At 51.8% G+C, this 15,586-nt stretch overlaps 4 protein-coding genes across 8 annotated transcripts; 2 read left to right on the top strand and 2 right to left on the bottom strand.

Annotated features, from left to right (window-relative positions):
* Positions 1–3: 3 nt before the first annotated feature.
* SLC37A4 (solute carrier family 37 member 4) lies at positions 4–7,473 on the top strand. 2 transcript variants are annotated; one of them, XM_015883984.3, is made up of 9 exons: positions 4–270; positions 352–584; positions 1,396–1,639; positions 2,622–2,780; positions 3,070–3,155; positions 3,867–3,980; positions 4,536–4,601; positions 5,595–5,733; positions 5,998–7,473. In XM_015883984.3, the coding sequence occupies exons 1-9, from the start codon at positions 123–125 to the stop codon at positions 6,162–6,164; spliced, it is 1,356 nt and encodes a 451-aa protein (XP_015739470.2). In that variant the 5' UTR covers positions 4–122; the 3' UTR covers positions 6,165–7,473. The 2 variants fall into 2 exon arrangements, with proteins under 2 accessions (XP_015739470.2, XP_015739471.1); XM_015883985.3 differs by lacking the exon at positions 4,536–4,601.
* Positions 7,474–7,590: 117 nt separating this feature from the next.
* TRAPPC4 (trafficking protein particle complex subunit 4) lies at positions 7,591–9,359 on the bottom strand. Of its 2 annotated transcripts, none has more exons than XR_014938209.1 (5): positions 9,163–9,359; positions 8,921–9,095; positions 8,749–8,852; positions 8,398–8,665; positions 7,591–8,257 (listed from the first exon to the last, which is right to left on the bottom strand). XR_014938209.1 is itself a non-coding variant. In XM_015883987.3 (5 exons), exons 1-5 carry the CDS (start codon positions 9,335–9,337, stop codon positions 7,973–7,975), a joined length of 660 nt encoding a protein of 219 aa, XP_015739473.2. In that variant the 5' UTR covers positions 9,338–9,359; the 3' UTR covers positions 7,591–7,972. The 2 variants fall into 2 exon arrangements, 1 of the variants encoding a protein (XP_015739473.2); XM_015883987.3 differs by having other exon boundaries at positions 7,591–8,051; positions 8,539–8,665.
* A 76-nt stretch (positions 9,360–9,435) lies between these two features.
* Positions 9,436–11,344, top strand: RPS25 (ribosomal protein S25). The gene is made up of 5 exons (XM_085525920.1): positions 9,436–9,468; positions 9,554–9,649; positions 9,878–10,061; positions 10,601–10,699; positions 11,279–11,344. Exons 1-4 carry the CDS (start codon positions 9,466–9,468, stop codon positions 10,693–10,695), a joined length of 378 nt encoding a protein of 125 aa, XP_085382046.1. The 5' UTR covers positions 9,436–9,465; the 3' UTR covers positions 10,696–10,699; positions 11,279–11,344.
* Positions 11,345–11,689: 345 nt separating this feature from the next.
* On the bottom strand, positions 11,690–15,298 carry CENATAC (centrosomal AT-AC splicing factor). 3 transcript variants are annotated; one of them, XR_014938208.1, is made up of 9 exons: positions 14,991–15,298; positions 14,751–14,916; positions 14,592–14,676; positions 14,412–14,476; positions 13,736–13,841; positions 13,502–13,532; positions 13,017–13,106; positions 12,769–12,901; positions 11,690–12,155 (listed from the first exon to the last, which is right to left on the bottom strand). XR_014938208.1 is itself a non-coding variant. In XM_015883986.3 (9 exons), exons 1-9 carry the CDS (start codon positions 15,272–15,274, stop codon positions 12,110–12,112), a joined length of 984 nt encoding a protein of 327 aa, XP_015739472.2. In that variant the 5' UTR covers positions 15,275–15,298; the 3' UTR covers positions 11,690–12,109. The 3 variants fall into 3 exon arrangements, 2 of the variants coding, with proteins under 2 accessions (XP_015739472.2, XP_085382045.1); XM_015883986.3 differs by having other exon boundaries at positions 14,614–14,676; XM_085525919.1 differs by lacking the exons at positions 11,690–12,155; positions 12,769–12,901; positions 13,017–13,106; positions 13,502–13,532 and having other exon boundaries at positions 13,735–13,841.
* Positions 15,299–15,586: the final 288 nt, after the last annotated feature.

A 15,586-nucleotide genomic window follows, 5' to 3' on the forward strand; every position in this document is an offset into this window, starting at 1 on the left:
CGGGGCGGGACGGCGGGGTGAACCGCGATCAGCGGGTCGTTGTCGGGGCTGTGCGCTGCCGGTCCCGGCTGCTGGACGACTCTCCCCGCTCCGCTCCTGTCGCCCCGGCGGAGCGCGGCGCGATGGCGGTGGGCGGCTACGGGCGGTACCGGGCGGTCATCTTCACGGCCATGTTCGTGGGGTACACGCTGTACTACTTCAACCGCAAGACCTTCTCGTTCGTGATGCCCGCCGTCATGGCCGAGGTGCCGCTGGACAAAGACGACCTGGGTGAGTGCGGCCGGGCGGGGGGCGCCGCGTGCCGACCTGCGGGAGCCGCCGCTGACCCCGTCCCGTCCGGTCCGTCCTTAGGGCTGATCACCAGCAGCCAGTCCGCCGCGTACGCCATCAGCAAGTTCGTGAGCGGCGTGCTGTCCGACCGCCTGTCCGCGCGGTGGCTGTTCTCCGCCGGGCTGCTGCTCGTCGGGGCCGTCAACGTGCTGTTCTCGTGGAGCGGCTCCGTCGGAGCCTTCGCCGCGCTGTGGTTCCTGAACGGGCTGGCGCAGGGGCTGGGCTGGCCGCCGTGCGGGAAGGTGCTGCGGAAGGTGAGTGCGGGACGGCCGGGCAAGGAGCGCTCCGAGCGTCGGATCCAGAAGCGCTGCGGGAAACGGGGGGAGCGGCCGCCGGTCCGATCGGTGCGGCGTCCAACTCCCGGTACCGGAGCGGACGGGCAGAGCGGAGCCGTCAGAGCGGGCTGTGCTGTGCTGCGCTGCTCCGAGCGGTGACGGTTCATCCACGAGCGGAGCCTGCGGCCGTTCTCGTGTGCCCGGCACCCGACGGCTCTGAGCGCACCTTATGGTGAACGGCCGGTGGTGCCCAGAACTGCTGAGGCTGGGAGGGATCTCACCGAGCCCACCAGATGGGTTTCAGTATCCCCGCGGTAGGAGGCTCCCCCAGCTCTGTGCAGCCCGTGCCAGGGCTCTGTCACTCTGACAGCAAAGTTCTTCCTTGTGTTAGCGCGGATCTTAATGCAGCGAGTCCTAAAGATACCCCAGCTCTCCCCTTACTGCTCACACTGCGGTGCCAGCTGATGTTTCCTGGAGGACGCTGCTCCAATCCAGTGAGTACAGAGCTGCACAGATCTGCCTTTCCCATCCCATGGCTCAGTTTCATGGTCTGTAAATGGAAATAGTCCCCAGTTGGCTCGTGGTACAAACACCTGCCAGGCTCCTGTGAGTGACACTCACGTAACATTTGAAGTTCCCTACGTGAGCAGGGTCGAGAGGCTCCCACTTCATCTGGGCTTCTAGAGCTGTGCTCAGGTTGCCCATTACACTCAGGCTCATATCGAGGCTTTTCAGGTACAACATCACCTTCTTCTTTCACAGCCCTTACGCCGTTTTTCTTGTTGCACAGTGGTTTGAGCCTTCCCAGTTTGGGACTTGGTGGGCAATCCTGTCTACAAGCATGAACTTGGCTGGAGGTTTAGGCCCCATTGTGGCTGCTCTCGTGTCTATGAACTACGATTGGCGCATGACTTTGTCCTTCTCTGGCTTCATCTGCGTGGTTGTCTCTTTTGTTTGCCTTGTCCTGATTAAAAATGAGCCAGCGGATGTTGGGCTGCCCAACATTGACCAAGGAACCAAGAAGGGGAAGAAAGGTGAGCAATAGATCCAGCTGTAAGCGGGCAGCGTGTGAGATGCTGCGGTGCCTTCTGTGTTCTGGTCCATGCATGTTGCTCTTAGTGGACAGAGCTCTCAGTCCTTTCTTATCCCCAAACTGCTGCTCAGTTTATATGTTTAAAGGGATGCTTTCAGTAGCTTTATTCTGCTAAGTGCCAAGCTGTAGTGTTTTACTTTCAAATTATACATCTATGCATATATATGTGTGTGTGCTTTATTTTATATGTATATATATGAAACAATAGGACTTGCAGCTGAAACGCACACGCATATAGAGGCGATACACCAAGCTGCATGCAGATGGGGGCTGATATTTCTGAGTCTGAAACGATGTGCAGCAGAGCAGAGGGAGGGCCTGGCCACCACTGCAGCTCTGTTCCTTAGTCCATCAGTCCACGCATGTTGTCATTGTTTCATCTCCCAGTCTGTATTAACCACCCTGGTCTCATGGGATCTTGGTGTATATAGATTGTGAGCTGAGCCTCCCAGGGGGGAATGGAGAGGAAAAAGTGCAGCAGCAGGAAGTGAATCCTTAAGCTTCCCCCCCCCCCATTGCAGAGGACAGGCAGCTCTCCCCTCACCCCTCCATGGTTCTCCTGACCCCTGCCTTGTGGTGGACTCTGCTCAGTGTTTTCTGTCCTAACTGGGACATCTGCTTAGTAAATGTTTGTTCAAACCACTGAGTGTGATGCTTCTCTGAAAGCAGAAGAGGTAGAGGAGAATTGCAACATAGGTTTGCTGTTGAATTTTAAAGGCTAGTGGAAATTCATCCATCATCTGGTGTGTCTGTAAGATGCAAAGACCGAGGTACAACATGGATGGTTGCATCTCTGGATGAATATCTTCCCCTGTGTGGGTGTCCTTATACACAAATCCTCCTCTGACGACTTTATCCATTCGCTGTGGTTCTGTGTCAGTGCTCAAGCCACAATAACACTGTGCTCCTCATCTTCCCTGCAGGTTCCCCCAGTGACGACAGCACTTTGGCAGAGCTGCTCCTCTCGCCGTACCTTTGGGTGCTCTCTACAGGCTACCTGGTGGTGTTTGGTGTGAAAACCTGCTGTACTGACTGGGGACAGCTCTTCCTCATCCAGGAGAGGGGACAGTCTGTGCTTGTGGGTAAGATTCAAAGCTGGTCTTGTAGATGTTGTGGCTGTAGTTTGAGAGGTGAGTACAGCAAGAGAACCCAGGCACCCCTGCCTGCTCTGATGCACACAGGTTTTGAAGTTATTGATACAGTTACTGCATGTGCTGAGTGCCTCAGTGCTGTCCTATGCCCTCCTGGCAGGCGGTGGTGTTCCTGCACAGCAATGAGCTGGTGGATCCCATCCAGCAGTGCTGCTCGAAGCTCACAGTCAAGCACATCAGCCACAGCTGATGGACTGTTGTTTGCTCAACTCTGTTCTAGGTAGTTCCTACATGAGTGCCTTGGAGATTGGGGGCCTGGTGGGAAGCATTGCTGCTGGATACCTTTCTGACAGAGCCGTAGCAAAAGTAAGTATGTGGATGTGCTGGGCAGGTAGCGTAGCTGCAGTGTGAGCTGCTTCTGAATTCTGTTCTTCACTCTGGGGAGTGCTTAAAGGTATCTTTTCTTCTGTAGTACCTGCTTTGGTGCACACAGACCTGCACTCTCCTTGTGCACACATTTATGTTGTTTTGGAGATTAAGAATACTTGGAAAATGTAGGCAGAATATTGCTGCTTTGTGCTAGAGAATACTCAGTATCATGACTCCTTCTTCTGCCCTCCCAAGCTCTTCTGGGTGCAGCTGTGTCTGAATGACCCTACTTTGAAATGGGACTCCTAAAAACCAGACCGAACCTGGTTAACTGCTCTCTTTCCCTTCACACAGAGGCAGTTTGGAGGCACGCAGCCCATCTCAGCAGCGTAACAGAGGTGCTCAATGGGTACAGTCAGGCAGGATACAGCGGCAAGAAACAGGCCCGTTCTCAGCTCTGCTTTGTGCTTTCTAAGTTTCCATCTTGCAAGACGTGTGGTTGTTGATAATCAGATTTTTTCCAGCCAGAAGACAACTAAAACTCACTGGGTTCTTCTTCAAACAAAGCCAGAAGCCTTGCTAAAAGATGTGCTTCTGATGCGCCACCCATGTCTCTGACAGGGCTGTGAGGATGGCTTTCATCACTGACTTTAAACTGGAAGGAATCCTTTCAGGCTCTCACCTTTGTTTTTCCTGACTGTGTTACAGGTCGGTCTGTCAAACTACGGGAACCCTCGGCACACGCTGCTCCTTTCCATGATGGCAGGGATGTGTGCCTCCATGTTCCTTTTCCGGGTGACAGTCACAGGCGACTCTCCCAAGGTAATCCATGCTCAGACAGTTGGATATCGGTTATGTGCAGGGTGTAGGTGTGGGAGGGTTGCCTCTCCATGCCTTGAGGGGAGCCACACAAATGCAGTGGGATGGGAGGGTTGGGTGGTGTGTGTTGGAAGGCTGATCAGGTGAACGTGTTCCCATAGGTGGCAATGGATGAGAGGTGTAAACCAAGAGAAAAGATAACTTCAGGCCATTTTTGTCAGTATAATGTCATTACTTTATGCTATCTGAAGAACTGCCCATGCAGAGAAACATAGGGCACTTCTGCTGACAGTTGGTCAGCAAGGAGTTTGGTACAGCCTTTGGTAAATGCAGCTTTGAAGCTTCAGTGTGAAAACTGACCAGAGTCTGTAGTCATCCTAGGCACGGGGTTCTGCCTAGCGGTGATGAATGTGGTGATGTTTTGCGGTAGAGTTTGTCAGATTCAGTGATTCTCAGCATTTAAGCAGGTTTTCTAAGCATAGATCTGACCTGAATCTGACACTGTGATTGCTAAATAGCTGAAACGTGTTCTCTCCATCTTACTCTTTTCTTCTCCAGGAAAATCACTTCTGGACTGTAGCCTTCCAACCTCTTGCTGATCTTACAGGCCTCAAAGAACAGGAGGTTTCTGCCTTGCATTTCTTTCTCCCTCTGCCTGTTTCTGCTTTCACTGATCTGCTTTTTTCCAATCCTGCAAGGTTGGTTAGCACTACAGACCTTAGAACCAGGGCATTGAGAAGATTACTGTAAGTCTTGTAAAAGAAATCTTTTCTTATAACCATTTGATAACACTAACTGACTGTAAAAAGTCTGAATGCAAAACTCCCAAGTTTTCTATAAGAAGCTCTGAGGATATTTGCTCATTGGGTGAAATTTAGTTACTTTAGGGGGGTTTTGTGAGTGCGCTCAGAAGGAATGATCCTTTCCATGTAACTTTGGCAAGTTCTTTCCTAACTCTTTGTTTCTGTTCCCACCTGAAGGATGGTGGTGGTACTTAACTCCCTCCTGAGCATGTTGGGGCAGTGTTTATTGTTCACAAAGCATGCTGCAGACTAGAGACTGGACAGTCACCTGCCCTTTGTTGCCTTCCTATTAGCAATTAGATTTACCTGGTTCTGAGCTGTTCAGAGTGTTTGCTAACACCAAACTGAACACGTTGAGCTTCTGTTGTTTCGATTCTGTTGTTTCTGTTTAGTGACATAGAGGTTATCAGATGGTCTTTATCACTATCTGATCCATTGCTTGTGTCTGAGCTGAGAATGGCTTTTTTGATCAGGTATCCCCAGAACCGTTTTTAGAGATTATCTGAGTTGCAGCTCTCTGTCATTTCTCAGTCCCATTGCCCATCTATGTTCTGGTTCTTCCTTACAGAATGGGGCATGTCACGTGTACACAGTTTAGGGCCGACCTGCAGGACAGTGGGAAGCTCACCCTTGCTAACTGGTGTGTTGGAGACGCAGCTGGTCTCAGGCTTGAGCTCTTCTGTCTGCAGATAAAGGAATCAATGTCAGCCAGAAAATGTCAAAGCCTCTTCCTCATACTGTGCACCAATGCAGCTGCTGACTTACCAGCGGCAAAACACAAAGGTCTTATTTCTCACCTTGCTTGTTTTGACAGCTGTGGATCCTGACTCTGGGAGCTGTGTTTGGGTTTTCCTCATATGGGCCCATCGCCCTCTTTGGGGTTATAGCCAACGAAAGTGCCCCTGCCAACCTCTGTGGCACCTCCCACGCTATCGTGGCTCTGATGGCCAATGGTGAGTAATGTCCCCCTTCCCAGAAAGCAACCACCACTCATGTTATTGGTGAGGGATGGAATTGACCCCTCAGTGCCCACTTAGTGATCATGGGAAGACATCTAACGAGCAGACATTAGTTGGAAGTCCCAGAGATGTTTCCTGGTGTACGTGACGAGTTGTTGTCCTGTGCTTTAAGCTCAAACAACACCTATTAACAAGCAGCTAAAACCAAGTCAAAGTGAGAAGTCGAAGTGTTGCCAGCTTTGTTTGTTTTCCTTACAGTTGGGGGATTTCTGGCTGGACTGCCCTTCAGTACCATTGCCAAGTACTACAGCTGGGCCACAGCCTTCTGGGTGGCTGAAATCACCTGTGCTGTTTGCACCGTGGCTTTCTTCTTATTGCGGAACATCCGCACCAAGATGGGAAGGATTCCCAAGAAAGCTGACTGAGGATGCTGGGTGAAAAGGATGCTCCTGCACTGAGATGAATGAATGATACTTGTTTTTTATTTAACTGGCCTAAGAGTGAGTTTACCTGTTGCTGCAACCTAGATAAACATCCTCAGTTTCTCATTCATTTTCACGTTCCTGAAGACACCAGGTTCCTGCTACTGATGGCTTTTTCCCTTGAGATGTGATAATTCAGCTTGTTTACATGTGCAGTGATTTCACTGTGCCTCCTTTTTACAGCACTGTTGGTGAAGCAAGTGGGTCTCACAGCCTGAGGTACTGAGCTAAAAGTGCTGTACAATAACTGGCTTCAGGTGCTGTCACATTTCGTTTTATCCTTCTTGTTGTCCTCAGCCATTAACTGTCCTTTTAGCCTTGTTGTTAGGAGCACTGACTTGCACTTATGCCGTGTTCATTCATCTCTTGCAGCTGCTGTAAATGCAGCTGTCTTAGTTGACTTAGGCCAGAGCTCCCTGCTATCTCTGCCCTTGAACTGTGACAGAACAGTGAATAATGATTATTACAGTACAGCTCCACAACTGATCTGAGAGCGTTGTCACTTCAGTTTTACCCTGGATTGGTTTTTGTGAAGCACTGTTATGTTCTGGACAAGTGGAACACTGATGTGTTGTGGCTGTGATGTGGCTCTCCACAGCCTCTTAGAAATAGGCAGGTTTCCAAGAAAACTCTCAGTACTTCAGGGAAAAGCATTTAGAGAAGCTCCTTCTGTTAACTGATCGTGCCCAGCGTGATTCCTGTTTACGATGTTAATCATTTGCAAGGTAGGCAGCTGCTGCCAGCTCAGCTCACAGTGCACGCTCTGCAGATCAGCTAGGAAAACTGAGCAGCAGGTATTGTAGCAGCAGTTGCCACTGCCACCTTCTGCAGCTAGGTTTTATGGAAGCTACTATTTCTAGCATTGAGTTGTGTTCTGTCATTAAAAGACATATATTCTAGAATGCTTTCAGCCCAAACTGCATCTCTTACAGCTCTAGTCTATCTCAGAGAAAACTGGAGCAGGGAAACCACTGACTGGGCAGCACTGATCACTCACCCACCACTCTTGGCAATAAATAGACTCAGGTTTCTGGTCATGATTTGTTGAATATCCTCACATTTTCCCCAGAGGGATTTATTGCTTTTGGATCCTGGAAGAGGAGAGTTCAACTCATGAAGAATCACAGGTACTTTACTGAGCAGCTCGGTTGCAAGAGTAGATGGTCAGCCTTAATTAAAATAATGGAAGTCAATGTCATTTTGTACTTAATTCTATCTTGTACTATCTGTGAAATAAAAATGGAGCAGTGTCTGTAGGGTCCTAGTTGTCTTTAGGAGAATGGTGAAAGCAGAACTGTCCCAAACCCCTCATCCTCATGGGGTGATATTGGTGTAAACAGGCCTTTCCAACAGAAAACAAGAGGCCATCCACCTCTCTAAAGGGTGTTTATTATTTCTACACAGAAACCCTTTGTAAAATTATAAATTAAAGCTATACAGAAAAAATTCATATATACAGCTGTGAAAGGAAACAATTGCAATAGAGCTGCACTGTGTCTTCTGTTGTTCACTCACAGATAAAGGAGCTGCAAAACCAGAAAAGGCTTCTGTGGCCCACAGGTAAAGAGTAGTAATAAACCTGTTTAAGGTAATGTCACATGAGAGGAACAGAACACGGTACCCTGGGAGATTGGAAGCAGGTTTTCAGACTGTGAGGTCTCAGCTGAAGTGAAGAGAGCTCTGGAATGCAGCTTCCAGGTAAGAAAAAGGCCCTGATCTTCATGGAGAGGAGTCTGTGCAACAAGCAAGTTCTACGATCCAGGCCCAAACGGTCCAGCTTTCTCAGCCACCTCCAAAGCAAGCTTCAAGTTCTGATCAAACAATTCACATCTGAAATATTGAGATAATCAGAAAAGGATGGGTGGCTTTACTTATAGAAAGGCTACAACAAACAGCATCTCTACAACATCTGGCTCTGCATCCTTCAAGGAGAAATTATGTAACTTAAGGGACAGCAAATCTGACTGCTGTCAACCTTGCACTGGCTGTCAGGTAAGAAGAAAGATTCCCGTGTGGGCTTCAAGACTGTGTTAAGACTGCAGGGATCACACCAAAGAGAAATAACTCCCATTTCTTTAGTAGTGCAGCACTGGAGGAAGCACTGCCACATAGAATAGGAAGTGTTAAGAGTTGGAAGGGACCTTTAAAGGTCACGCGGTCCAGCTCCTCTGCATACCTGCAGCAGTCACTGTTTGCCCTCTTCTGTCATCTCTGTATCTGCTTTGTGACTTCAGGGCTGGGCCGGCACTTGTTACTGCTCAGGTACAAATCAAAGCGGGGCTGAGGATGCTTTATTAGCAGTAGGCGTCTCCCTTACCTGATGGGCATCTCCAGGGAGTAGAAAGGATTCTTCAGAGCGAAGTCAGAGTAAATCTCATAGATCTTGCGGAGCAGGGCATCGATCCCTGCCTGCCTGGGGTCAGCAAGCACCACGAATTTGATCCCTGGAACCACGAAGAGACGCATGAGGAGGGAGGAGGGGCCGGGCCCCGGGCAGCCCTGAGGAGCAGAGCGAGCCGGGCGGTACCTGTCAGCGTCTGGAAGCAATGCAGCTTGAACGTGTCGGTCTCCAGCATCTCGATGCCCGAGCTGCCCACCTCGGGGGAGAGCTGCGAGCCGATGGCGAACAGCCTGTAAAGACACGGCCCTGAGCCCCGGCACTCGGCGCCCACCCCCCCCCAAAGGGCCCCGCCGCTCACGAGTGGAACATGGAGGCCAACATCAGCTTCTCGTTGGAGGACAGGCGGTGGCGGCCGAAGCGGATGGACACGGGGTAGTTGGCGGGGTTGCTGAGGAACTCCAGCACGTCTTTGCCGTCGGCCGTCAGGCGCCCGTTCACCTCGGCGCCGTTAATGGCGAGCACGGCGTGACCCACTGCGGGCACAGCGAGGGCTCAGCGGGGCCCGGCGCGGCCCGTCCCCCCCACCAGCCCGGCTCGCACCGCGGATGCCGTCCCGCTGCCCGAAGGCCACGACCACGCGTTCATCCCGTGGGCGCAGCACCAGATCCAGCGGGAAGCTGAACGTCTTCTCGGTGTCGCTGCGCGGCGCGTAATGATCCAGCTGGTAGATGAGGCCGCCCGCCTTGTTCACCACGTACACGCTGAAGATCGCCATGACACCGCCCGCACCCGGAAGTAACGTCCGGGGGAAGTGACGTCATTACGCCCCGCCCCATCCGCAGGGGCTTCCGGCCGCATCGCGTGTGGAGCTTCCTTTCTCGGCCGACATCTTGGAGCTGCAGGATGGTGAGCGCGGGGCCGGGCGGGGGGCAGCCAACAGCTGGTTGTTATTCCTTTCATTCATCGAACCGTCCGTTGTGTCCTCTCGCAGCCGCCCAAAGACGATAAGAAGAAGAAGGACGCGGGGAAATCCGCCAAGAAGGACAAGGATCCCGTCAATAAGTCGGGCGGCAAGGCCAAGAAAAAGGTGGGAGGCCGTGGGGGGGGATTCCGTGCAGCACACAGTGAGACGGGCGGGGTGAATCCCATTGGGATCAACCGAGTATCACCGCGCTGTGCCCCGCTTTGTGCCCCGCTTTGTGCCTGCCGTGAGCCCTCCTGTTTGGGAGGGTTCATAGCACACACTGAATAACCCAGCCCGGTCCTCAGCGGTTGCTCAGACGATGGTTAATGGCTGGTTTCTCTCTTTAAGTAGAAGTGGTCCAAGGGGAAAGTGAGAGACAAGTTGAACAACCTCGTCCTGTTCGATAAGGCCACCTATGAGAAGCTGTGCAAAGAGGTGCCCAACTACAAGCTCATCACGCCGGCTGTGGTCTCAGAAAGGCTGAAGATTCGAGGCTCTCTGGCCAGGGCTGCTCTGCAGGAGCTGCTGGGGAAAGGTAAGCACAGAGCTCTGCACTAGGGGTTTCCATCAGTGCTTTACAAGGCTTTATGCTGCACATTAAGTGCACAGTTTGGTGTGTTTTCCAAAAGTTACTGCCTTCATCAATACTCCAACGGCTCTGATGCATTTAGTGGTAATGCTGTGCTAAGATACTGTTCAAACAGGCTCTAACGCTGCCACTCCTGGTCTTAAACAAAAGCCAACGTGCATATATGTGCTCAGTCATTATCCACATAACAGTGATTCCATTCTTTCTAGTGGAAACAGACCAGTCTGTAGTGTTAAGTATCATGAACCCTGGTGGTTGGACAGGGCCCTGGGCAACCTGATCTAGTAAAGGTGTATGTTTGGTGGCCCTGCTAGAGAGGGGGGTTGGAACTACCTGGTCCTTGAGGTCCCTTCCAACCCGGGTCATTCTGTGATTCTGTGGTGTTTTCAGTCATAATCTTTTGGCTTGCTGCATTACAATGGCCCAGGGCAGCACAGCGTCCTGGCATCGTGCAGTACATGTGCATCCAACTGCCTCTTTCACAGGTTTGATCAAACTGGTGTCTAAGCACCGAGCCCAAGTGATCTACACCAGGAACACAAAAGGTGGAGATGCTCCTGCTGCAGGGGAGGACGCGTAGAAAGGTGAGAGCAGACTGTTCATGTGCTGGGTTTTACCACATCCAAGGCGAGCAAACAGCTGCATGCAGCAGCAGCGTGAAGGTTGTGAGGTGTGAGTCCATGTTGCTTGGGGGTGGTCCCTTCTCTAATCCATTCAGAGACTGTTACCTGCAGTCTGACTTTTAGGGTGGAATTTCTGGCAGCATTAACCTTCCAGGAGTAGAAGAATGTACTGTTTTGTCTGCATTGCTCAATGGAGAGAGCAGCATGATCTCTCCCAGCACTGTGGACTGTAGATCATACAGCCTTGCTGCCAAAGCACGCTATGACTGATAGAGCATGCTATGGCTGATTGCTCTTCTTTAAGCAGAGCCTCCCAGTAAGTTGAACTTACTTGGAAAGGGTAGTCAGGCATTGGAATGCACTGCCCAGGGAGGTGGTGGAGTCTCCGACCATGGGAGTGTTCAAGAAACATTTGGATGTGGTGTTGAGGAATATGTATTGGGAATGGTTGGACTAGATGATCTTCTAGGTCTTTTCCAACCTTGATAATTCTGTGATTCTGTGAACTGCTGGTCTGATTTGGGACTTCTTGCTTTGCAGGTTCTACAGCGACCTCTTCAGCGATGTCATATACAGATACATACAATAAAATTAGTTAAATAATTATTTTGTTTTCTTTCTCTAAAATGCGTGTGTTTCATTATTAATGCGTTAACTCAGGGTAGATCCAGGTACACGTTGGGGTTTATCTTGTTGTTATACCAGCCATTTTTTGTCAGATATTTTCATTGCCTTTATAAAGCACCACAGATGCCTCAAGCTTTATTTTACAGTGGGGAGACTTTTCAGATCACCAGCTGCTGCGGGTGATGTGAGACACATTCAATGGAGATAACAGCCTTAAAATAAAGCAGAGAACATTATTTAGAGGGATGGCTGTCCATACAAAAAAAATTGAGTCTTCCTTTCTGCTAAAGGTCACTTACAGTTACCCTTCGTGTGAGGCACAACTGGATTTTTCAATGAGTTTAATTTATTTAAGGACATATTATGCTAAAATGCAACAAAGGACATGGCAGGACACGCTGTGTAAGGTAGAATTCCTGTCTATGAAGGCACTGCCTGGGCAATGGACTGTCCCTGCTGGCAGGATCTGCCTTTGTGGTGTATATGACTTCAGAAATTAATGCCTAGATACATGCTATGTGCCCTTTAGAGGGAGAGTGAATCTGCTGCAGCATCCACCTTGCTACATAGCTTTCAGCAATGGGGCTCAACTCATCACATCCATAGCAATATCACCTTTCTGAATGCATCTACATGTGAACATAAATACACGAGTACCAAAAAGCCTGGCACTGACAGAAGGTACAGCTGTCTGCAGTCCACCTCACAGAGATAAGAGCTTGGGTTGTTGTGTTCTTCTCTTGATCACCTTTTCTTCTTCTTCCCTCCTGATTCGGCTCTAAACTGATGCCTGAAATAGAGCATAGATGTCAGCATTTAATGACCTTTTTAAAGAGGTAATGATGAAAGCTGCCTCATCTCATGAAATAGTGCTACATGTGATAATTTAAAACAGGAGCTCCCTACATTTCTTCAGTTATTTCAGCAAACTGCTTCCCAGCAATATCTTCAGCTACTTGACAGCCATCTTAGAATGGCTTCGGTTGGAAGGGACACAGCACTGCAGGGGCAGAGCAGAGGGGCACAACTCCCCCCTCTCCTCTCCCTGCTGCCACCCCTCTGTTGCTGCAGCCCAGGGCACTGTCGGCCTTCCGGGCTGCAAGCGCACACTGCTGCCTCATGTCCCGCTAATGCCCATCAGGACCCCCAAGTCCTTCTCCGCAGGGCTGCTCTCCACCAGTTCTTCTCCAGTCTGTGCTCATGGCTGGGACTGCCCCAACCTAAGTGCAGCACCTTGCACCTGGCCTTGCTCAACCTCATCAGGTTCTCATGTGCCCACTTTCAGAGCCTGTCCAGGTCCCTCTGGATGGTGTCCCTTCCTGCTCTTGTGTCCACTGCACCACTCAGCTTGGTGTCCCCTGCTCACCCTCATCTCAGCATCAGTCTGTGCTATTGGGGCTCACCTGGACTGCCACCTCCTGCCATGATTCCAAACCCGGCCGAAGGAAGGAAGCCAGCTGTCACCTGTCTGGGAGGTGTGGTCAAAATTGGCACCAACACGCTCTGCTGGGAGCTTTTTGAGCTTCTGCTTCTCCTCTAAAAGGCAATTTGGGGAGACATTTTCAATCAAATTCCTTTTGATTCTTCAGTGCAGTACTGGAGCAAATTGAAAGGTAAATGTATACAAGGTATATGTATACAAGCTGCTTACTTTGCTTGAGGAATTCCTCATATGAAGGTCCAATTTGTTGTTTGCTTCCATCCTCCTCATCTTCATCTGTCAGCCAGGGAGGTTTTGCTCCTGGAAGTCAGAGAGAAAATGCATCTAACCACAGCAGTGAAATTAATGGCTCAGCCTGAGAGAGGGAATATTGCCTCTTCCCCTGTATCTGCCAAGCAAGCAGTGAAGAAAAAGCCAACTTCATGTTTTGTATATGAGGCTGGTAAAAAAAACGCATGTGGCCTGCCTTGGTTATAGCCATGATAGATCACACCTAAAGCCACACGCTATGCACAGCAGCACCATCAGGTTTCTCACAATACAGGAGTGTTTTCTGTTAGCATGTCAATACTGTAGCATGAGTGAGCACCTTTGGTTATACTGTAGCCATTCCAAAACTGCTTTAAGTTCCCTCTGTTGCAACCCTCGAGTTTTTGGGGTAGTTGGAAAAGGAGCTGAGAAGCAAGTAAGATTACCTGTATGAATGTTTCCTTTCCCTTCTGTTTCCTGTTAAGAGGAAGATAAAGCAGCAATTAACAACTGATGCTTCTAAGTGCCTCTGTGAATGGCACCATGTGTGCTGTACACAAGGAATATCTGAGAAACTCCCTTCCAGCACTAAGTTCTGCTACAGAAAGGGCAACTATTCTCCTGTAACACGTAACTTGTAGCTATTTAAATTGAATTCATTAGCAACATTGTGCTCCCACCTGGTGGCCAATGAAGGTCAAAGCCTGGCCTGATTCCATCCAGCTGAAATCTGGTCCAGTCTGCATCACACTTGGGCCTGGAAGCTCAGCACAGCCAGAAGTGTCCCTGGAACAAAGGAACCACAAAGCAGGCTGAGAAATGAGCCCAAAACAGTGCTGAAGTATAAAGGGAGTTTTATGATAAGAAAAAAGGAGAATTGGTCTTGTGGTATCATAGAATGGCCTGGGTTGCAAAGGCCCACAGTGCTCACCCAGTTCCAACCCCCTGCTGTGTACAAGGTCACCAACCAGCAGCCCAGGCTGCCCAGAGCCACATGCAGCCTGGCCTTGAATGCCTGCAGGGATGGGGCATCCACAGCCTCCTTGGGCAACCTGTTCCAGTGCGACACCACCCTCTGGGGGAAAAACTTCCTCCTAAGATCCAACCTAAACCTCCCCTGTCTCAGTTTAAAACCATCCCCATGTAAACAGGCGCTCCCCCTCCTGTTTATACGCCATCTTCAAGTACTGGGAGGCCACAATAAGTACACACCGTATGTTACTGATCTCATACCTCTTTGTGGAGGGGATAATAATTCACCTGGGCACGTGTTACTTGCTGAACTTTAGGTACAAGTTGGTTAAGGGTGTGAATGAATGGAGGGTGCTGCAGCCCTGGGCAGGGGAGGGCTCTTACCGGGAGGGTCCCGCGGTGGAGCTGCAGCCGGGCGGTCCCACACAGCGCTGTGTCTCTGTTGGAGGCTGAGTTCGATTCAGGAAAAAGCAACGACATTTCTGGTACTCAGCGGTGCCCTCCGACCCCCCCACCCCCCGACTCCCCACCCCCCATCACTCCCGTCGCAGCAGCGCTGGATACGGCTCAGCTCGGCGGCACCAACCTCGAGGGCCGCACTAACGACGTCCCGCTGCCTCCGCTCCGCCTCCCGGATGCGGGCCGCCATCTGCGGGCACAGAGCGGCGATGAGGGCGGGCTCGTAACGAGGAGGGGACGGCGGGGGGTGTCTGCATCCCTCACCTGGCGGATGTTCTGCTCCTCGCGCTCCTCATACGCTCCCACCGCCTTCTCCACCGCGGCTGCGAACCGCTCATATTCCTCCTTCGTCACCACGAATCGCTCCCGCAGCGCCGCGTCCGCGCGGTTCTCCCTCCAGAATCGCGCCGTCTCCCGCCGGTGTTCAGCCCTGGGACGGGACGGGCACACGGCGGTCACACAGCACCGCTCCCGTCTCCCCGCCGCCCACCGTCCCGCTCGTACCCGGCCAAGTGCTGCAGGATCCCGGCGTGTGGCAGCGCCAGCGCCCCGCTCCGCCCGTCCCTCCTGACGCCGCGGCCGCAGCACAGACACCACACGCTCCGCTCGTGCTCCGCCGGGTCGTACCGCCGCACCGACACATCGCCCAGCGCCGCCCGCGCCGCCGCCACCTCCTCCTCCAACCGGCCCAGCGCCTCCTGCAGCCGCCGCCGGTGCGCGGCGCTGTACAGATGGCGGCGGCCGGTGAAGGAGGTGCGGCGGCACAGCGGGCAGTACCACACCGCCATGGCCGGCACTGCGCGCACAGCTGCGGGGACGAGACCCGGGCAGGCCCGGCTGTGGGCGAGGCTTTAACGGAGGCTCCTCCCACCGCTATAAGGCGCCCTCTGGCGGCACGGAGCGGTACCGCCGTGACGGAACGGGCCTGCAAGGCCGCCCGGTGCCGCCCTGCAGTGTGCAGGGACAGCACAGCTCCGGCAGCGCTCAGTGCAGCCTGACCTTGGCTGTGTGCAGGGATGGACAGCACCGCCTCCATGAGCAACCTGCTCCTCACTGCAGCCTTCCTGGCAGAAAATGGACGCTGCAAGCTGCCCCTCAGC

The sequence above is a fragment of the Coturnix japonica genome, chromosome 34, assembly GCF_054131305.1.
Source record: "Coturnix japonica strain WE chromosome 34, WE-NBRP24, whole genome shotgun sequence".
Classification (NCBI taxonomy): Eukaryota; Metazoa; Chordata; class Aves; order Galliformes; family Phasianidae; genus Coturnix; species Coturnix japonica.